The sequence below is a fragment of the Myotis brandtii genome, unplaced genomic scaffold (assembly GCF_000412655.1).
Source record: "Myotis brandtii unplaced genomic scaffold, ASM41265v1 scaffold77, whole genome shotgun sequence".
Classification (NCBI taxonomy): domain Eukaryota; kingdom Metazoa; phylum Chordata; class Mammalia; order Chiroptera; family Vespertilionidae; genus Myotis; species Myotis brandtii.
Window position 1 is genome coordinate 3,951,870 of NW_005371082.1, and position 23,711 is coordinate 3,975,580.

Genomic DNA, 23,711 nt, shown 5'->3' on the forward strand with positions numbered 1-23,711 from the left:
TTCCTTCCTTCCTTCCTTCCTTCTTTCTTTCTTTCTTTCTTTCTTTCTTTCTTTCTTTCTTTCTTTCTTTCTTTCTTTCTTCCTTTCTTTACAATTTGGTATAATATATTGTTTTAAAATTAAGTAACTGCAGGTCAATGCAATTATTAGAACTTATATCAGAGTACTCCCCTTCCCCACTCTCACTGGCACCTTCTCCATATTTAACTCATCTCCCCATAATTTACTCAGTTACATCAAGTCACACTCTTGGCTTCAGCCACTGAAATAGGTTATTTCTTTACAAATACCATGATGTTGTTTATGCAGAAGTTGGTGACAGTGTTGAGTCCATGCTTGGATAGTCCCTTTCCCCTCAGTTTTACTTTCATTTCTCTACATCTTTATATGGGCAATCCTATTCTCTTCCTTATTTGTCCCTCGGCGTACAGAACCCTTGCCCTGTTCCTTTTAAGTGGCCAGTTCTCCCCACTCCTAGCAATTTCTGTAGTTAGCAGCTTTATAATTGCTCATATTTGTAGGTGACACCTGGTGCTTAAATGCCTCTGTACTTTCAGGTGGCATATAAGCCAGTTTACCAATTATTTTTTGGAAAATATCATGTCATGATCATATGTCATGGAATAAGGATATGATGGCTGTTTCTATTGGATTTATAGACTTAAAGAATTGAAAGAGAATTTATAAAACATTCTTTGTCCAATGCTTTGCCTTTCCAGGCCAAGGTCTGCATGCCAGGATGCACTGTACATACAATTCCATCCTGGACCTGTAAACTCTTAGGGAGCCCTGAGTCTGATGACAGAGAGGCAGTTTCCTACTTCCCCAAGCCCTTGCAATATTCTCAAAAGCCACATAATTAATGTTTAGGGCTCCCAACTGACTTGCTCTCAAAGATGCTCCAGAAGATGTCATTGTCCACAGGCATACTCACTCTGCTTCCAGTTCCATGGACTATGGTTGGTTTTAATTACTTCTTCCTTCCATGTGTTCCCTTGAAACCTGGTACTGTTATCACTGTGCATCCTGTCTAGATCATAATTAACTCTAATTCACTGTCTTTTTGGTTACATTGTAGATGCTCTGGAGGGCAAGATCAAGTCTTGGGCATCCTCTCTGTGCTCTCCACAGTCCATGGCACACAGCAGATACTCTACAAGTCTGTGCTTTTGAAATATAGGAAAGGGCAACAGAGGTCACAGCATTTGCCTCCTGAGCACTGAACCCCCAGTCCATCTGATACACAGCTGACAGGTCAATTACCCTTAAGTCTGATTTATTTAGAATTCCTCATAAAGTCCATTTCTTTGTCCTAACATTCACAACATGCCTACAATAAAAATTTCCAGTGTCTAGTTCCTTTTATTATTCAAAATGATCCCATAACATCAGCATACTCACTGTTACTCATTTGATTTTCTTGCACAGCATCATTTACTCTGTCTAGGGTTAACCATTCCTCAGTTTCTTTTTGGACTTCCTTCACTACCATACTCTGTGGTTCCCGTGAAGGTGATCCTACCCCCATCTCTGAGATGGGGCCAGGTGATTTGGTGACTCAGGAGCAAACCTGAGCTTACTGCATTCCTCAGTATCCATGATTGGCAGGATGGGCACCCAATCCAGCTAACAGGACATAAGGAGACTTTTGCTGGGACTTCATATTTATAATGAATCCCAACTTGGGGAGGATAGTAGGCCTGGAGCTGCTTCCCACATCCTAAAGCCAACACCGGGATGTAGAGTGGAGAGATGAAAATAAACCAAACCCTGACTGAGTGCTGAGTCTATCCATCATTAAAGCCAACCTTTGGACCTTCCAGATTTTATAAAATAATACATTTTCTTTTTGCTTAAACCAGTTTGGTTTGGGTTTTCCTTATTTGCAATCAAAACAGTCCTACCGGGTATATCTGTGAATGTACTTTAATCACACTCACTTCTACATTTTGGCTCAAGGTGTTCACCAACCTGAAAATACTATTCCTCCTTTCTGCCTACTCAAATTTATCTATTTCCCAAGATTTAATAAAATTCACCTCCTACATCACCCTTTTTCTTTCCAAATCCCTCAGGTAATCATTCTTGACCACATTCTGGTCACTTATTGAACACAGGACCCTTATTATCTTTTCTGTGCTTATTCCCCAAATAACATGCAAGCTCCTCTGTGGTAGAATCTGAAACTCTTGCATTTTCAGAATGCCTAGCAGACTGTGGCACACATTTTTAGGGACTTATTAAATATTTCTTAATTAATACAGAATTAAATTATTTTAGATAATTATGTACTTTCTAAATAACAAAAAAGGACCCAAAACAACAAGAGTAAGAAGTTAAATGTATTATGAGTCAATATTTAAGAATACAATTTATATTTCAGATATGATCAAATGCTTACAATAGATAAAGTTAATATTCTCTTATATATTTATTTACTCACAGCCACTTATTGAAGTCCAGTTATTTATCACAGTAAGCACTGTATATATGAAATCTTTAGAATTTTAATTGTGGCTATAAAATTATGTGAAGGTTAAATCTCTACAACTGAATTCTATAGCCCCCATATGTAGTTCAGGACAGATGAATTCAGCAAGAAAATAGAGCAATATGCTATTACATAATTTTTAAATATAATTTTTCCCCATAAAAGCATTTGAAATGTAAGATTTTCTCTGAAGTGTTGCATTACAAATATAAATTCTGAGCCCTTTCTAACATTTCTCAAAGGCTGCTTTCCTCTTTATCAACCACAGAAAATTCCCAGATATCAAGCAAATAGGGTCTCTCCTCCCTAATGCTTATCTTTGAAAGGTAAATTTGTCCTTAGGTATTGCCTTGATATGCCCTTAAAACTTAAGATTTCCTAACAGGCTTATTATATTATTAGTTATTTTCCTCATGGTTTATAGCTTTCTTGGAACCAACATGAATAGAATTTCCAAATGTTTCCTCAGAAATGTACCACTTCATTAAGAGCTCAAAGATAATCTGAAGTCCATATTATCACCGTTTTGGGGTTAATTATCAGAGGTTAGAGGTGAGCAAGAAATCTCTTGAGATTCTGGAGTTGACCAGTAATAACCAAATATGACGCTCTAATCTAGTTGCTTAAAATAGGTATCTATTAATGACTGCTATACTGTGTAATGGGCATAGCTAAATAAGAGTGGACTGGGGATCCTGGTAAACAGAATAAATAGTTGACCAAATGAAATGATATAGACTAATATAAACCTGTCCTACACAGAAGAAACACTGTGTATCTCTACCTCAGACTGTAAATCTTTAGTTATCACAGTCTCTTTAAAGGCCCCTAGATCAAGTGTGAAAACTGAGGAATGGTAAAATAATGTCATAACCTTAGCAACTCCAGTAGCTGTGTACATAGTACAGTAGTTGGAAATCTTAGATAGAATAATGTCTATTATGTTTTGGTTCCTGCCATAAGACTAGGCATGCATAAATGAAAGACAGTGTTTGCCTAATACCAAGGAAATTTTTTCTACCAATAGATACATCTATTGAACTGGGTCAGTGGCCTCCTTTGTTACAATGAAATGACTATATACTCCACATGGTACTCAGATATTTTAAGTCCTTACTTATAACATTAAATTTGGAAATCAACACAAATGCATAAGACATTAGCCATCTGGAATATCTATGCAATGTTAAAGGAAAAATAGAGCATGGGAGAGGAAGGTCAGGAATGAACTGCAAATGTGAACTGGAGCATTAGCTTTGTTTTTGCTGGTCTGTGCTGCCCATCACTCTGTAATGCTTGTCTTGTCTGGTAGCCTTAGCTTAATCCCCTTTGGAAACAGCAATAGGGGGAAGTCAGAAGAACAAGGTTTTTATCCTAGCTCAGCTAACATGACAATGGACATGTTTCCTAACCACAGAACACCAATTTCCCAGTCTACGTGAAGGGAGGTATAGTTCTCTAGGAAAACTTTCACCTATAAAATACTAGGAATAAGCTTAATACTGTAATGGGTGATGCTTTTCTTTTAGCAAAAAATAGGCCTTCCAGTCTATGGATCAAAAACACTTCTGTTCTGCTGCGTGTGCAGGACTGGCAAAGAATGCACTTAATTGAAGTTGTGAGGCAATGTTTTCTGTCCTGGTGGTCATGATTGAATTTAAATAACTGCATTTTTCATGGGCACACATTGACTGCTTTTCCTTTTTGCTTTTCTTAATTTATTACTAATAATTTCATTAATAAAAGAACAATTTTGTGCATGCTGCCTTTTAGCCCATCCATTATTCATGCTCCCTGGGAGGTGGAACAGGTGAGGTTGCAGCATTCATCTCAGAGCCCTTTCTCTCACTCACCCTCACTCTGCAGGGACTGAGTTATGACTTGCTTGACACTTCAGGAATGTTTGGCTTGCTAGTAAAATTAAACTGACAAATCGATTAAAATATCCACCCTCCTCATTTTATTTGGCTTACTGACAGGGTTATTTAGATTATTTTGTTTTGATTCAATAGCCTTTTGGGGTCTCACCAGGAAGTGCAAGTATCTAGATATATGACATGGTATTTCCCTAAAGTGAAGGTGACCATTACAATGGCAAAAGGAAGCCTTGGGGAATGAAAACCAGTGGCCTGCTAAGCTACCTTTTAGGTGCAACTCTCTTAAAGTGAATCATTAGTTCCCTGGGCAGAGCTGCCCCCACAATTCTCCACCATTTCTTATAGTAGTCTCCTGCTATTGATTTGGTTGTGTGTGTTTTTTTTATAGATTCCCAAATTGGCCTGCCTCTACAATGGCCTCTCATTAGAGGTTTAAAAATCATAGCCCTATAGGACACAGATCATGTGTTTCCTCTGCCATGCAGCTCCTGATTTTCTCATAGTCAAAGCTAAATTGAGCTGCCATGCTGTTTTTCCTTCATCATCCTAGTAAACTAGAGAAGAACCACAGATGTAGTTTATCTTAAAATAAATCTATAAACTTCAGAACTTACTAAACAGGTCAGTTAGGGGGTAACTCCTTTCATTACAAAAACAATATTTTGCTTTGCTAAAAGACTTACCCTCAGATTGCTATAAATGAGATGCTATTCTAGAGCATCTCATGTAATTTCATTGTCCAAACTTGAATTTATTCCAAACTCTTCAAAAACACATTTATCCTCTATATCAACTTCTCCTTCATTGGAAAGTTGAATTATTTATTAAATAATTTAACACATATTTGTGAAGGCTCTACTATGTGTCAGGCATTCCATAAGGTGGTGGAGATACAGTTTTTAACAAGCTTACCAGGTGGTGCCTTTTAATTTGGAAACATTTTCCCCCTAGAACAAGATTTGAAGAACTTCTGGAAAGGCCAAATAATTAATATTTTAGGATTTGCAGGCCATATGGTTATTTGACACTACCTTAACTCTGCTGCATAGAGCAAAAGCAGCCATATACAATTTAGAAATAAATGGGTATGCCTGTGTTCCAATAAAACTTTATTTACAAAGACAGGCAATGAGCCAGATTTGGCTGATTGGCTATAGTTTGCCAATTCCTGCCTTAGAGGATAACATTGTAAACTTAAACCTCATCAGGATTTTTGGCTGTAGCCTCCTTTTAGTAAAATGTAATGCCACAAATACTTATGACTAATATTAGCAGTTTACCCCAATCAGAGCAGCAAAACAGTTCATGGTTCTACTTTAATAACAATTGCTTTGATCTGGAGAGAGATACATTTTTCTCAAGAAAATATGTCTCAAGTGTGGATAATTTTTTCTTGGAAGTAAGGGAAACCCTGAAAAGCCATCTTTCCTGAGGCCCCCCCCCCCCCCCCCGGGCCTATGAAGGCACTTTTGTATAGGTATCTCACTTAATCCTCACCACAGATTCGGAAGGTTAATAATAGTCTTCTCATTTCTACCTATGGGGAAACTGAAAATCAGAGAAAGAATATGTAACTTGGCCACAGTCACACTGCAGGAATCAGGACAGGCTGGATTCAAAACCAGGGCTTCTGGACAGCAAAGTAGCAAACTCTACATGCTCTGCACTACCAATAAAATATCAAACAGTGAGCAACCCGTTTCACTATTCCTCTTTTTCTTTCAATGACCATTTGTAGAACTATAATACTAGATATGCCCATCTTCTGAGCCTGTTGGTCTAATAATTCACTTTTTAGCATCAAGGTATAGCTACCAACCCCCTTACAGTTTCCTGATACTTTCCTTTGTAATCACAGTTCGGGTGTTTTTTAAGTTTAAATCTATGCCTTTTCTGTGTTAAACTTTCTGTTACAGCGCAGGGGAGGGTGATCAGTCCCTTTTGAGAACAGTAGCACCTGCCCTCCTTCCTGCAGGGCTCTGGCACTCAGTAGGGAGGACTTTCCCAATGGGCAGAGCAAGGCCAAGGCAGCTTTCCACAAAGCAACCTGCAAGATATTGCAGCTTGCTGTGTATCTCTGGCTGCTGGCTGAGGTTCCCTGAGGAGCCCTTCTCACACCAGGCTGCAGTTCTTCTCTGCCTTCACAGAAACCTTTTTTTAAACCTGTGCTGAGCAAGATGCATTTAACTGTCCCCATTTCTTTTAACAACTGAGCATGACAGCATTTAATAGCCTTGCAAAGACTGTGCGCGCTTCCACCGCTCTGCCTCATTACTCACTGTTTCAGGATGATGCTCCAATCCAATATGCACACTGGAGTCAGGTCATGCCTGGGAACTCAAATACCCTTTTGTCCTAGCTCACCTCATTTTATCTCATTTAGCATTTTTAGCTTGTCTTGTTTTGGTATTTGCTTTATTTAATTGGGCTACTCCATTCTGATTGTTGCTTTGTTCTGCCTGCAAATATGGAAGAATTCTTTTCCTTGTGTTGTCAGCCATAGCACCTGCCACAGAGACAGCTTCACTCGAGAAAGGCAGAAATGTGTGTGACCATATCCTCTTTGGGTAAGGACACATTTTCAGGAGGGGAAAATGTAACAAGGTAAAAATGTTTTCCAGTGGCTTGTAGCAGGGCCATGAGGGAGTGGAATGTCCCAGGAAGCTCATTCTTGGAAGAGTGTCCCCCCAGACTCTGGCTGACAAGAGCAAGGTCTTCTTGAAAAAGCAGCCAGGCAGGATGCTGCTCCCCTGGCTACAACTAGGAAGCAGCTCTCTGTTAATGGGCAGGAGGATGAAAGTGAGAAAGAAGAAAATGCATGCCCACCTTTTCTCTGCTATCACCAAAAAGTCTATTAAGAGGGACAGACAATTCTGGGCACCAGGAAGAGGTTCTTTCTCCAGCCTATGCCCTGATGTGAGCAGCTTTACAAAAAGTAAGGGGTACTCCCAAGTGCTGTGCTCAGAGTAGTGAAAACAGCCATAGCACTTGTAAACATAAGGATTGGGAGTGAAGATGTTCCCGGGTAATGATTGTTTATGTAAGAGAGTTGGCTGCTGCTGTTGTATGGTTCGACAAATACTTCCACTTCTGTGGAGATAAAAAGCAAGCACTTGCAATCAGTGAGGAGAGTGAGTTTGTTCCAGGGTTAAATCACATTATAAAACTTCCTAGTTAAGTATATATGCCAATGAGATTTTAGCATCATTTCTCCAATTTAGCTTTACATACTGGGTGTGCTGTTTCATACAGCATTAACTATCAACATTGTTGTTACTGCCCCCAGCTGGAAAACAGAGTAGTTTATGGGTGAAAGAAAAAAGACATTATCTCCCATCTGCTCCTGCCCATTATTCAGGGATGTGTCATTTGTCTGCTGATGGGACCATCACCAAGATTTTAGTCAAATGGCCTTTTTATACTGGCTACATTTATTAATTATTGTGTTTACTTGGCATTTTGCTCCCATCCTTAATCCCACAAATTTAGTGATATAGTTTTCTAAAGTTTTTTTTTAATTAGATTAACTTATATGTGTAATTTTTATTCTACAAATGTGCACAACTGTAAATAGACATATTTTATGCCTATTTTTAATTGTATATCAACTTTACTCATATATTTTTGGTTAATATGCCTGAGGTTAGGGGTCTAAAGTTTTTTTAATTAGATTAACTTATATGTGTAATTTTTATTCTACAAATGTGCACAACTGTAAATAGACATATTTTATGCCTATTTTTAATTGTATATCAACTTTACTCATATATTTTTGGTTAATATGCCTGAGGTTAGGGGGCATACAATAAAAAAAGGATGGAGCATGATGTGATTCAATTTATATAAAGGACAAAACCAGGCAAAGCTAATTAATGCAGATAGAGTCCAGGTCAGTGTTTACCCTTGGAGCTATGTGACCTTCCTGGAAGGGCCCTGGAGGCAGAGAGGGGTTTGGCGGTGCTAGAAATATTCTGTGCCTGGTCTGGGTGCTGCTTATAGGGGCGTGTACAATTTGTGAAAATTTGTTGAGATGTTCATTCATGATATATGCGCTCTTCTGAATATATATTATCTTCCATTAAAATGTAAAAGATGGATGGATCATCTTCACATAAAAAATAAAAAAGAAGAATCTTCCCAAAGACAAATTAGGACAAATTATTAACCAAATATTTCCACGCCCTCCCATCCCCCCCCCCCCAAAAAAGAAGGGAAGGTTAAAATAAAACAGAGCTCTTTCTTCATTTATAAAGCTATTTTACTCAGGTAAATGAAATGGTTGATGTGCAGTTCCTGCATGCATATCTGTCTAGAAGATACAAACAACCCTTTAATGTAAAACAGACTGAAATATTTTGTTGGAGTTTGGGTATTTTTTTGCTTTAAACAGACTTAGAAATTATCATGATTATAGTATATTTGGATGGTTTGTCAAAGTGTGACCTTTTCTACTTCCTTAAATCCTTTGTTTTGAGTGTCTAATTATAGAAAAAAGCTGGGAGCAATAATTGTCAGTTAGAAGGCTATATATAGGGTGGGGCAAAGTAGGTTTACAGTTGTGAGTACAGGAGAGAGAGTTTATTCTTGTATTATTATTTATTAATTATTGTATTATTTTCATATAAAAAACTGTAAACCTACTTTTGCCCCACCATGTATATGTGTGTGGAGCACATATTCCTTCCTTCCTTTCTTCCTTCCTTCCTTCCTTCCTTCCTTCCTTCCTTCCTTCCTTTACAATTTAGTCAGCTAATCCATGAAATGACATCAGGAAGCTACCACATTACTGAGCTAGGCTCCATCATTTGGGAGAAACAAGTGCCAAACCAAATGGAATTTTTCTTAACAAATGCTAAGATGTGGAGCTTTACTTAGAGATCATTTCAGAAATGTTAAGATGGAGAAAAGTTCCCTAGGGCTTCTCAGAGTTCATTTCTCACATCATCAAAAACCATCCTGCCTGTGGATAACTTAAAGAGACACACACACAATGCTCCTTGAAGGAAATGCCAGGGCAGTTGGCTGGAATAGAAAAATGATTGGATAGAATTCTTAACCCCATTAAAAAAAAATCGATACCTCCCATAGTCCCTTTTGCTTGAGCAGATAAGCCAGCTAAGTAATCTGACAGTTGCAGAATATTGAAAAATAAATTCATGCAATAGCTAGTACATAAAAGGGTTTCCAGGGGGAGAGAGGTAACAATAAAATGAAAACAAAAGAAAACAAAAAGGTGGAGAATTTGAAAACACAAGCTCATCAACACACACAATGCATTCTATAGCTCATTGTTACTTAGAGGAGCTTCTACTACTAAAGCGTAAATGCATTGTTTTGTTCATCTAGTAAGTTCAAGGTAGGGCTTGATGACTTTAAAATGACAGTATATACTTCTATAGAACATATACTAAGGTACTATTGTTGCTCCATTTGTTAAGGGACAGAAGAGCACTAGAAGTCATTCTTTAATTGGCAACATCAGGAAAATGCTTTGTCATTTACACTAAATATACTGTCCTTTTAACTGTAAGGGAAATTCATACTGAGCATGTGCAATGGAAAGAAAGCTGGCAAATGTCAGTGTGAATAATGGGTGAAAAAAGGAATGAGGGGGTGTGGCATCTCAATCAAGAATAAAATGAAACTATAAAGCAGCATATGGACTGGATAACAAATCAAAAGCATGTTTATCCACTGAAGGAACTGGTTAATGGAGACTGCCAGCACGTTGCCATGGAAACACTGACTGTTGAGCTGCACCATCTCATACCTTATCCAATACATTCCTGGTTGTTGGTAGTAGTCCAAAGACCCTGATCTCTTGATGGTAAACCCGTGGTCCAGCTGAGCAGAGAGAAATGGGGCAACTCAGTGGATCGACATTGTGCTAAAGAATTAAGACTCCAGACCAAGCTGTTCTTCATTGACTATACATGGAAATATAGTTATAATGCATCTTCAGTGGGGTGACTAGCTAATATGCTAAGTCTGCACATTGAAAATAAAAAGACAAGAAAAGACACTAATCTCTCATGAATACTCAAAGGCCATTTGCTAGAAAAAAATCTAATTTGTCAAACAGGTTTTTGAATGCACATTTAACAATGCCCTCTCAATTTCAAAAAATATAAATACCTTTTCATATTCTACAGAATGGAAAATGCTTTACAATTAAATAAAATACTGACATCATCTTTAGCCACCTCTGAGAAAGCAGATTGGAACCCCAAAAATCTTACCCCATTAGGCTTAAATTTGAGGGCTTCATAAATATGAAATAAAAGATTAAGAGAATCAGGTTTTGAATCCCCATAATTATAGCAAATTGGTTTTCCTCTTTTAAGAGTTAATCTTCAAAATCAGAGCTAAGCTTAAAAAATCAATTACATTTCTAGCCCTGGCTGGAAGGCTCAGTCAGTTTAGTATCTTCCCATGCACTGAAAGGTTTCCAGTTTGATTCCCTGTCAGGGCACATGCCCGGGTTTCGGCCAGATCCTGGTAGGGATGGGTGCAGGAGGCAGCCGACTGCTCGCACATTGATGTTTCTCCCTCTCTCTCCTTCTCTCTCTAAAAATCAGTAAACAATCTTTTTTAAAAAATCAATTACATTTCTGAACTAAAAATATATAGTGTAAAGCAGTAAATTTTCTCTATGAAAATATAGAAAATAAAAAATAGTTTTCATTGCGTATTAAAAATGCATATTACAGTTAAGTACTTATGATTAACAAAAGGTGCAATAAATAGGAGACAGGATAAGTTCTCTAAGTTGTTCATCCTGGAATAGGATGTTAGCCTTTGGCTATCTAGGAATAAAAGATTCAGTCCCAAATTTGAAAAACAGTAATCATGCTGTGTACCCACTCCACTCCCCAATCTGCCCTCGACTGGACAAGCTGCACCTGTTCTTTATCAGGAGGCTCATGAGTGCTTTCAAGTGTGGTCATGCTGCAGGGCGATGCTGTGACGCTGAGATGCTGACGACTGCTTCTACCTCTAAATTCACAAAAGGCATTTCAAATAGATGCTGAGCACCAGGCATTTAAAATAAACACTCCTCAGAGGATTTGGTATTCTGATTATAAACCAGGTTCTCCCAGTGTTCACGGGACAGCAATGTGAGATTTTAATCTTTTAAACAATGTACATTTCATTTTCTTTAGAAAAAAAGTCGAAGCACTGTTAGTGCTTTTGCTAGAGGATGAAGGCCTGAACTTCGGTTTCAGTCTGGGAAGATGGCCACTTAGTACCTAGTTCTCTATTGCCATCTACAGGCCAAGTGTCCCTAACACCACGTCTCTAGCCCAGTATCACAATTATTTTCACCCTGATTAGTATGGATTTGTTGTATTAGTCTGAAATGCTCTATTTGCATGATAAAAATGCAAGAGAACTTTAAAGCATTTTTAAAATTATTGGTTAAAATAATAAACAGGATTAAATGAGGAAAAATAAATTGAAACTGACATCTTAGTCATCGGTTCTTCATCAAACTGAGCAAATCTAATAATGCCTCCTTCCCCTCCCTTAGCTATCAAGAAGTCCACCGTTAAAATGTCATCTCTAATTCCATTTTATGTCTATAAATTGCATTTTAATAACCTTTTGTTTCCTTGTTTCTGTTCTGTTGGTTTTTTTTTTTTTTTTTTTTTTTTTTAATTTCCCAACTACTGGCAAAGGTAGCAGAGGGAAAATGGAGTCTTTCTGAGAAATAGAATGTTGCACTTTTAAGGACAGCAGTGGGTTTCCACCTAATCACATTGCCTGACCTAAATGTAAGAACACCTTTTTCCTTTTAGGACTGTATGATCCTTGTGAGCCTCTAGCTGATAGTCTTCTAGCCTATTCAAGGACCTCTTGCAACCTTAATATAAAGTTGTCATTTGTCCTTTCTTCAGCCTCAATAAGGTAGGGGGTGGGAAGCAGAGAAGAAAAAATGACACCATCTGCAAAAAACACTAAGATTCAGAACCACGAGTGCATATTAAACTATGCTCATGTAACACATTGCACCTGTATCTAGAGTCTGTTATGATAGTTGGTTCTTTCTTTCCTCTGAGAAAGAAAAAATGTAACAAATTCTTTTGTAAGCAACATTAATCTCCAGCAGGTAGTTAGGTTTCTAGAGAAAGAGAAATACCAGTTAAAGACTAATGATTTAATTGTTGATTTCCTGAAAAAAAGAAAAAAACAAAAGCTGATTGATACTACATCCTAAATAGTATTTTTAAAAATTTGAAAGAGTGTAAAAAATTCAGTCCTAGAATAGAAGATGTTTAAAATAAAGTACAAAGAAGAAGAAAAAATAAAATACAGTACTTGATAGCCTCTGGGGAGAAGTATACATGCCCATGGGAAAAAAATTCTGTCTGAATAAAGTTTATGATGAAATCAGTTTTTTTCTATATCCATCAAATAGAAGTCATTACAGTGTTATATTCTTTACAGAAATTTCGATCATGTGGGTTAATTAATAATTATATTACATCATTAATTGTCAAATGGTTTTTATGAAGGCTATTCCTTCTACCTACCACTTAGATTCTGCCTCACAACAGAATATTGTTCCTTTGCAGTTATACTTTAGTTTGAGTTGGAATATTACTTAATTCCAAGGTTTCTTTTTCTTGTGGTAGTCCTCTGAGACTCCTCTTTTGCACTTTAAGAATGGGAACACTGTTATAGAGTGTAAATGGACTTAACCAGTACCATTCTGAAAGATAATACCAAAGGCAGCCAAACTGTCCAGTTTCTAATTCTCAGCCCTGCCCTGGGATTGGTGACTCTCTCATCCTTCCCTCCCACCCCAGGTTCTCATGGAGAGTTTGGACATTTATGAGGGGAAAGCATTCTGGAGAAAGTGCATATATGATGGTAAGGCAGTTTCTCCAGAAACAGCTCTGAAATTTAGTGATAATCTCTTTCATGCTTGAAATATTAATGCCAATAGTCAGCATGTAAATTGTGCTTTAGAGTTGACAAGGTACTTTTTCAGATACTTCTCCAAAGTGTTAATTATTTTGTGTCTTAATTAAGTTGGTAATTATTTTTAAAAAATTTGTAGTGGATAAAGAAGATTAAGCATGCAACTAATGCGTAACTCAGCATCACAAAGCCCATTTTATAATTTATAAGTCTATTACCAGTTTGTACAGTTTCCATGTAATATGTTAGTGATGATCTGAGAAACTGATATTAAATTGCATTCAAAATGGTCCAATTATGATATTTAGGGAAAAATTATTTAGCATCTGATCTTCAAATACTAACTGGAGTTTTTTTTGAAATCTAATTAGATAAAGTTTTAGGTTTTGGAATTTATCCAGGTTTGATTAAAGTAGGATTTCCCCTCATATCTGTCATTGTCCATTGGAAGATTGTTCTGAAGTTCCTGTCCTTAGTCATTATAAGATTTCCAGAATACCATGAACAAACAATTATGGAGCAACCCAGTCAAATTTAACCAAAGAAAATTAAAATGAAAAATAAAAACAGGAAAAAATTAGAGTGGTAGAGAAAGCACCCTCTCTAGCAGCTGTAAGCTCTCAACAGGAGCAGAAAAACAGTCCTTTTCATGGACAAGTGTGCTGGCAGTCCATTGCAAAATAAAATTGTGGAATCAAAAGTTTCGGTATAGACGTATAACTTGAATGAATGATGAAAACAGAGTATAGAGTGTCTGGTTTAGTTGAGAACCACCAGGAGATTATTACTTTTAAAAATTGCGATAGAAAATGCTGATAATAAAGAATGCGGACAATCTAGGAAGACATGGAAGACAATGTACTTCTACATTGAATTTCCTTAGAAGAACTAAAGACAGAGGGCAAGAAGAATAGATTGCAATTTTAGATCCTTAGCAGCACTGAAATTCAGGTATACATACTGTCAAGTGTACTCATGAACCAGTTACTCACAAAAGGGTTCAATAAAAAAACATGAAATGCAAGCAGTACAAGAAAGTATATGCATGTATTCATGCCATCTGCAAAATCTGGAAGCTCCTATCAAATATTTAGTAACCCAGATTTGGGATTGGTTATATCAAATATATCAGTTACATATGTTTAGTATTATCTGGAGCTCCAGCACAATAAAAAATAAAAACAAAAATGCTGTAAACATAGTTAAATATTTAGTATTGCTGTTGAGCATGAAGTACTATTTAGTAGCATAAATACTTTTTACCATTGGACAACATAGTATCTCATTTCTTTGTTTAAAAAGAAAAACAGTTTAAGTGATTTCACATTGAATATGATGTTAAAAAAATGAAATTATTAAAAACAAGTAATCTGGGACTTGAATATCCTCTAGAATATGACACCAGGAAGTATGAGGTTTCATTATTTTTCTACCCAATTTAATCTTTGCCTAGAGCTGCTCTCAAATTGCATGTAGTGTGTGTCTGCATGTATAGAACAGGAAAAAAAAATATGTGTAGCTACATCAATAAAATGTTAAATGTTAAAAGACTTTCAACTTTAAAAATGAAATTTCTAAGGAGCAAGACATTGTAATTTCTTTGTGTGTTCACAGCGATTCAATTTCCCTGAAAATCTTACTGTGTAACCTTTCTGCTCTGTTTTGGCTTTCATTTAGGTCTCGTACAAAGAATCATACTGTTCCAATTCTCTCTGCAATGTCGTGTTTCTCAGCTTCCCTTCCCTCCAAGGTCCTGGCAAAAGAATACAATGAACTCCTTTCCTCAGAGCTCAAAAGTTTGCATTGGCACACAGTCCAGTGTGGGGGAGGTTTTCTGCTTTAAAAAATAAATCATGAAATTAATATAAACTGCAAGACACCCTGGAGGTGTTGGATAATGATGTGACAACCTGGGAAATCATCAGCAAAAACACGTGATGTATTTTAGCCCCAAGCTCCCTCAGTGCTTTAAACGGTCGAGCTGTCTAAAGAAATGACCCATTCTGCTGTCTCTGGGTGGAATCTCCTGAATAATGCCTGTCTCCTAGGTGGATTGCTTTAAAACAAGTTATAGGTGGATATTTCAGATGCTTACTGCTATGACAGAAACTCCAGCTGCTGTGCTATTCGGCTTGGGGCCTGTGTTGAAATGCTTCTTTATCTTTCCAGCTACTGACAGCTGATGTTCATTTTCTGGGAGGCCGTCATCCTGGGCCGGGAGGGTGGGAAAGAAATAAAGGAAGGAGAAAAAGAAAAAAATGAGATATGAGGAATATGAGGCCAAGATCTCCTAGTAACAGGCAGTGATCTTAACATTCATAAGATTTCAGAAATAAACTGGTCAATGTCTTCTCATTAAACACTGTTGTTAGAAGTACAGCTCTAAGGTCTCATGCATTTCCACATCTGCCCTAAAATTAATTTGGTGTGTCATCTGTCCCTCAGAGTTACCTAAATAAAAATTGTTATTTCTGTTGTTTCTAATAAAATAATTTCAATCATGGCTCCAGAGACATATGTCAAAGAGCAAGTTAATCTGAACAACAACAATAACAAAACATCAATGTAAACATTTTTATTTTCTGATCCAAGAATTTTACCCTCTTATCCCATCATTCAGACCCATACCCAAGAAGACTGATACACTTGGGCTCCTGCAAGCTACTCAATCAGCCATTCTATAACCCCAGAAAACCTTCCAGGCAGAAAGTTCTTCCTTAAGTTTTAAATCCTCCTTGCAGCATTCAAATCATCTGTTATGACATACTTCACATTGGAGCTCATTTTTACTAAGGCTTCTGCTCTCTGCCAGAGCTGTCTGTGATGGAGGCTGGACAGATTGCTCTCCTTGTTAGCAATACTGTTAGAATAACAATAACCCAAGTCATAAGTATGTGCCATCACTTACTAGATTATGATCAAAAGGCTGCACAATCTTTGGAGACCAGGGACTGTGTTTTGTTCACTGTGGAACCCTCAGGTCTTAACACAGTGCTTTGGCACATTGTAGATGCTTAGTAAATACTTGCAAAATAAATGAATGGATGTATAATAAAGTGTTTGTTACTATCTCTTAAAACCAAAGTTCCTGGCAGGACTTCAGTGCCATTCATCATTTTCCTTCTCCCCTTCCTCTCCATCTTTCCAAACGTGACATGCTTACTCTTTTGCACAACATGGACTCTCCACATGGGATCTACTCCTTCTTTTAGCATTTGGCTATTCATTTATTCAGCAAATATTAACAACATGTTGACGTGGACCAGGCACTAGAGTAAGTGGTGGGAAAATGAGGGTGAGCAAAAATAGGCATGGGCTTTGCTCTCATGTACCCTGTCATTGCTCTCTTTCTTCAAAACTTGGGTCCAAATCACCTGTTCCAAAACACTTCCCCCTATTAAACACAACTTATTCTAATGGTTCTTCTGTAAACTCCTAATGCTCATTTATTCTATATATTTGCCTCCCTACTTATATATTATTTTTGATGCTAGGTGATTTTGTAAGTATAACACACACATATTATTATATATATATATACACACACACACAAGTATATGTATACACTCACAAAGCATATATATATATATACTGAACTCTTGTTCTTTTGTACCATGCCTTCCACATTTTCTGTAATCTTTAACAGGGGCTCTTGGCTCAGTGCTCTACACACAGTGGATTCTCAATTTATGATATTCTTGCATTGTTTATTAATGGCTAGAAGAAGAAACAATTATTATGCTTATTGACTCACATCTGAAACCAAATCTAGAGGAAGGAGGTTTTGCAATGATGCAGAGTGAATTCAAAAAAATTTTAGAAGTCTGTATTGTGGAAAGAAATAGAAATGAAATGAAAGTCAGTTAGGGCAGCAGTGGAATGACACTTGGGGAGGGAAGAGAAACAGGGACATATGAAGCGCCTGCTGTATTAGGGATGGGAGGGGGGAACAGTCTCTGCCGACCAGAGAACCTTGCAAACTATTTGGGAGACACAGTATGGACACACTTTGTCAAATAATAAAACAGGTTAACAAGATGAGACGGAGCTGTCCCAGGCAGTATAGCCTTATGGCTTAGCTAGAAACATGGAAAGAGTTCAGAGGAGAGAGGACATATTTTCCTTTGTGAGCAGTCAGCATAGGCTTCATGAGGATTATGGGACTGGACCTGGTCCTAAATGATGGGGAACGTATTGACAGGTAGAGAGAAGGGAACGTGAGGTTTGGTGTACAGATGCATGTGAGTGGGAAGCCACAGGGCATGTTTGCCAAACAATGAGTCAACCAGTTTATCTCTGGTTAAGAGTTCATGTGGGAGAGTAATGGCAAACAAAGGAGAAAGAACAGAAGATAGGACACAAATGAATACCAAAAAGATCCAAAGACTGAAGTCTTATTTAGAAATAAAGCAATGTTTTTTAGTAAGGGGGGTAGCAAGTGTGGAGGACTACTGCCCTTTACTCAGATGTTTTACAGTACAGTTTCCAGTTCCCAACTCTCCTAGTGGGAGAGAAGTCCTGCGATAATCGCAAAGATTAGGATTATGCCAATCAAAGTGTGAAACACGAGGACAAATTCAATGGTGTGTGCAAATACTTTTTTAAATGGTGGATGAAACAGCAGGCCCTTGGGATCTAAGTTAGAATGTTGGGAATTTTTAAACATTTGACAACGGATGAAATGATGTACCTTTACTGAAGGTTTTACAAATATTAGTCTCACATATCTGGCAAGGTTTGGGGTTCTGCCCCACCCCCAAGATTACAGATGTAATTCCAGTCACCTCTTGGGAGAGTTCCAGGCTATGTCAGGCAGTTATTTATATGTGCTTTAGACTATAAAGAAGCAGATGGGCCCTGATTGGTTTGGCTCAGTGGGTAGAGCATCGGCCTGTGGACTGAAGGGTCCCAGGTTTGATTCTGGTCAAGGGCATGTACCTTGATTGTGGTCACATCCCCAGTAGGGGGTGTGCAGGAGGCAGCTGATCGATGTTTCTAACTCTCTATCCCTCTCCCTTCCTCTCTGTAAAAAATCAATAAAATATATATATTTTTTAAGGAGCAGATGGAAGGAAAGTTTTTCTCTTTAAGACAAAAACAAACAAAAAACCCTTGAGGGTATTTGAAGTCTCAGGGTCAGAAGCTAGTGGCAAGGAAGAGTTGGAAGACAGGAAAAGGCACAGGATAGAGGGGGAAATGAAGCAGTCTGCCTTGGGGAGGTGTAGGTTTCTCTTTGTCTTTGGTGCAAGATGAATTAAGGAGAGAAAGGGTGAGGCCTGTTTTGAGGTGGAGGGGAGGCAAGTTAAAAGAGAAAGGCAGAAAGAGGAAGATGACACAAGTGTTAATTGCTTTGTGGTGTATGCTAATGACTTACATATATGATCTCTTTAGTCCTCAGATTATCCTCTACAATATGCCTTATCAGTCCCATTTCAAAGATAAGTAAACTGAGGCTCAGCAAGGTTATTCGCTCAAGGTCACACAGCTAGGTCTAGAACTTCTGTGCATTCATTAGCATGATATCTGCTACAAAAGGGCTACCTAAGTGTTAAATGGAGGAACTCAATGACTTCTTTTCCATGATAAAAGTGGCACTATAGTGAGGGGGTGGGAGAGTTGGATTAGGAGCTGAAAAAAATGGAATACTGTATTTGGACAGGCCTGAATGGAGCCTGGGAAGCCTTTGAATGAAGGTCAGTTAAAGTGATACTGAGCACTTCAGGAGGCCCATTGGATTGCAGTTAGAAGCTTCTACGTCAAGGAGAGACTAGGTTCTCCCTAATCTGAGATAAGGCAAAGCAACCTGTTAAGGCGGGGGCTCTCAAATCCCATGTGGAGCAGGCTGTGCTAGAAGCCCCAGCTAACAATGGATGACATAAAGTAGCATTGGGTCAGTGTGGGCCTGTGATTGGCACAGGTTGTGTTTAATATCCTGGGTACACATACAGAGGAAAAAAAAAAACAACAGCTGGGATTCCATAACAGCAGCCCCTATGAAATTTACTGAGGAAGATTTACCTTGCTGCTCAGTCCTGCCTCCTCACTTCCCCACCATTGGGCATCCTTACCAGAAATTTCCCTTTACCTGAGTTCTTTTCCCTGCCAGTTCTTGAATTAAGAGTTTGTTTTCTCATCACTCTCACAATGGACTTCCTTATCATTTCCTGGCCCTGCACTGGTCCTAATCCTCTGTAAAGACTTCTAGCAACTCTTTTAATTAATTAACTAATTAATTAATATTTTTAAATTTTATTTTTTGTTGTTGAAAGTATTACAGATGTCTCCTTTGTTTTTTGTTTTTTGCTTTTTTTCCCATTGACCACCTCCTCCCCGCACCCACCTCTCCCAAGCCTTCACCACACTATTTGTGCTTAGCGACTCTTTTACATATTATATCCTAGGGGCTCAGGCCTCCAGCTTTAAATTCTAGTGAAGTTTTCAACTTCTGTTTGGTTATTAATTCATGCTGAAGCAACGTAATGAAAGTAGTGAAACAACCCTCAAAAGATGCTTTTGACTTCAAAAATCTTAAAACCGTTCAGAATTTGTTCCCAATGAAATAAGGTATCTCAGCTAGAGAAGGTAACACACACACACACACACACACACACACACACACACACACCACAGTAACTAAAAAGTCTGTAGTTTCTTATCAATTTTGAAGGCTTTGAGCATAATTGAATTAAAAGCTATAAACAGATGGTTTTGTTGGGACCTAATCTGTACCTGAGGCATATGGATTGATAATGGAGATTTAGCTAATTTACTGTCTTGCATCAATAAAATAAATAGGGCCATTAAAAACATACATTTTTATATACATCTTTATCACCATTATTCTGAATAGATTATGTGCCAAAAATGTGCTATGAATTTTCTAAACGTGACAAACCTGGAAGTATGTTACAAATAGTCATAGTATTATTACCATACGTTTTGGTATGTAGTTTCTGGGAGTAGTTTCTTGTTTGACACAGGCTGGTTGTGGTTTGAGGTTAGTGGTTTTTGATTTAGAAGTTCCCATCCACCACTTGACAGAGCATTGCAACTGACAAGAACAAAATTAGTTTGCAAAATGGAAAATGAACTCTCACAGCTGTCTGTAGGAGACCTGGTCTCCATTTCTCCAGCGGATGTTGGGGAGGAGGTGGAGGCCTGGACATGAAGTCACTCGGTTGAGTGAATTTCCCTCCTTAGGGAGACCATTCCAGGGGTCATGCTTCAGAAAATCCTCCTCCCTCATGGAGTTTTGTTTTTGGATCATGGATCCGGTTTTCAGTCTATTCATTGCAGACCCTATTATTAATATCTGTAAATTTATGAGCATTTTACCCCCAGAATATTCCAAGTTAGTTTTAAACAATCCCAAGTGCCTTAGAGCACTCTTCAATAGCAGCCATGTTTCACATCCCAGTGTGTGGCCCCTTGACTCATGCTAATCATCCCCCACTGCACAGTACCCCAGGATTTTAAAATATATATATATATTTTTATTGATTTCAGAGAGGAAGGGAGATGGAGAGTGAGACAGAAACATCAGTGATAAGAGAGAATCATTGATCAGCTGCCTACTGCATGCTCCACATTGGGGATCGAGCTTGCAACCATGGCATGTGCCCTGACCAGGAATCGAACCATGACCTCCTGGTTCATAGGTTGACACTTAACCACTGAGGGTACCCCAGGACTTTTGACTCCCTTCAGCTGAGTCCTAGACATCCTCTATGTATACAATTCACACTGCACTTGGGGAGAAAATATGAAGTAAATTAAGATCTACCTTGGAGAAAGGAGAGGATAAGATGCCCAAATGGAAAGTGGAATTCCAAGTCATCATTCACAATTTATGAATATGGATAAGTGGTTTTACTTATTAATAGTGGCCCTGCGCACGAATCTGTGCACTAGTAGCTCACTGCTGCTTGCCTCAGCTGGCCGCCCTGTCCACCACTGCTTGTAGCTCTCTGCCCCATGTAGCTCGCTGCCCTGCCCTCCTGTAGCTCTCTGCCACTCGTAGCTCACTGCCCCGCCCTCCTGCTGATCAGTCATTACGCGTCATGGTGTAACGACCATTTGCATATTACCTCTTTATTATATAGGATTACAGCATCCCTAGAGTTCTTTTACTTTCTAACAAATGCTGCCAGCACCATGAGATGAATGTTTACAGTATATATTTTTGTGTGTAGGGCTGATTTTTATTAGCATGAGACATCTTGGTAGATTATTCAGGCTGTTGTTTTGTTTTTGTTCTTTTTCCCTCACTTTCTTCATTCTTTTAATATATTTTAGCTTGGTAATATCTTTTCAAAAGAGTAGGTAGGTGAAATAAAGGAAGTAAATGGAAAGGCCAGGAAGGTGATAGGAAGTTTTAAATTGGCTAAATAACTACCCTTGACTTATTTAAATCAGTCCTTTCCACTAGGAAATCACCTGGGAACTTCTAAAATTACCAATACCCAGACGCCAGTGCAGACCAGTTAAATAAAAATCTCTGGGAACAAAACCCAGGTAACAGACCTTATGTTAGAGACTCACTGAGCTTAATGCTAGAGACTTCTTTGAGCTTCAGTTTCCTCATTAGTAAAATCCTATATAATAAAGAGGTGATATGCAAATTGACCATCACTCCAACATACAAGATGGCCACCCCCATGTGGACACAATATGGCCAGCAGGGGAGGGCAGTTATGGGTGAGCAGGCCAGCAGGGGAGGGCAGTTGGGGGTGACCAGGCCTGCAGGGGAGGAAAGTTGGGGGTGGCCAGGCCTGCAGGGGAGGGCAGTTAGGGGCAACCAGGCCTGCAGGGGAGGGCATTTAGGGGCAACCAGGCCAGCAAGGGAGGACAATTTGGGGTGACCAGGCCTGCAGGGGAAGGCAGTTGTGGGGGACAAGGCCTGCATAGGAGGGCAGTTGGGAATGACCAGGCCTGCAGGGGAGGGCAGTTGGGGGTGACCAGGCCTGCAGGGGAGGGCAGTTGGGGGGACCAGGCCTGCAGGGGAGGGCAGTTGGGAGTGACCAGGCCTGCAGGGGAGGGCAGTTGGGGGAGGACAAGGCCTGCAAGGGAGGGCAGTTAGGGGCAACCAGGCCAGCAAGGGAGGACAGTTGGGGGTAACCAGGCCTGTAGGGGAGGGCAATTGGGGGGGACAAGGCCTGCAGGGGAGGATAGTTAGGGGTGACCAGGCCTTCAGAAGAGGGCAGCTGGGGGTGACGGACCGGCAGGGGAGGGCAGTTAGGGGCTACCAGGCTGGCAGGAGAGGGAAGTTAGGGACAATCGGGCCAGCAAGGGAGCAGTTAGACGTCAATCAGGCTGGCAGGGGCATGGTTAGGGGTGATCAGGCTGGCAGGCAGAAGCAGTTAGGCCAATCAGGCAGGAAGGCTGGTGAGCAGTTGGGAGCCAGCAGTCCTGGATTGTGAGAGGGATGTCCCAGATTGGAGAGGGTGCAGGCTGGGCTGAGGGACACACCCTCCATGCATGAATTTTGTGCACCGGTCCTCTAGTTAGTAAAATAATTGGAGGTAAAACATAGTTCATAGAATTAACACATTGAGATGGACCTTCATCCTAGAGCACTGGTTCTCAATCTGTGGGTCACGACACTTTTACAGGGGTTGCCTAAGACCATCGGAAAACACATATATAATTACATATTGTTTTTGTGATTAATCACTATGCTTTAATTATGTTCAATTTGTAACAATGAAATTGGGGGTCACCACAACATGAGGAGCTGTATTAAAGGGTTGGGGCACTAGGAAGGTTGAGAACCACTGTAGAGTATCAGAAAATAGCATGGGATAAGATAGGAATTATACAAAGGGTATGTTTTCAGTTGTCAGTCTTCTAGATAGTTCCTTAAATGTTATCCTTGCTTTTAGTAAATGTTTTGAGGGAATCTAACAGGGAAAACTGAAATGACAGCAGAAGTCCAAGTTCCAGAGGGAGCTGTGGATCCTGATTGTCAGCAAAGTGGGACCATGTGTAAAAATGTGTACAAAACAGGTTGAGAAGGTAGAAGTTCCTGCTAAGACATGTATATACTGCCTAGGAATAAGAATGAGCAACTTAGTTTTCCAAGGATAATAGCCAGAATCTTTTTTTTTTTCTTTACCCCACTGTTGGGATTTATTGATGTAGGGTCATATGGTTTGGAATCAAGGTAAGGAATTATGTGTTTTTAAGAGCATTACAGCCCCCTCAAATAAAGGGACAACTTTGCTCACAGTCACCAAGTTATCTTATAGTATACTAGAGGCCCGATGCACGAAATTTGTGTTCTGGGGGGGCGTCCCTCAGCCCAGCCTACAGCCTCTCCAATCTGGGACTCCTCGGGGGATGTCCACAGGGATTGGGACTAAACCAGCAGTCAGACATCCCTCTCACAATCTGGGACTGCTGGCTCCCAACTGCTCACC

The 23,711-nt window shown here is 39.1% G+C and overlaps 1 protein-coding gene across 5 annotated transcripts in view; it reads right to left on the reverse strand.

Moving 5' to 3' along the window:
- Positions 1-23,711, reverse strand: part of DCLK1 (doublecortin-like kinase 1) — a 520,253-nt gene that overhangs the window by 5,535 nt on the left and 491,007 nt on the right. For 3 of the 5 annotated variants that reach the window (XM_014530739.1, XM_005883147.2, XM_005883146.2), the window contains 2 exons: positions 15,389-15,502; positions 10,139-10,212 (listed from right to left, as the gene is read on the reverse strand). In XM_014530739.1, the coding sequence (XP_014386225.1) occupies positions 10,139-10,212; positions 15,389-15,502 (188 nt within the window). The remainder of the gene's footprint in view (positions 1-10,138; positions 10,213-15,388; positions 15,503-23,711) is intronic. The other 2 variants (XM_005883145.2, XM_014530738.1) reach the window with 1 other exon arrangement.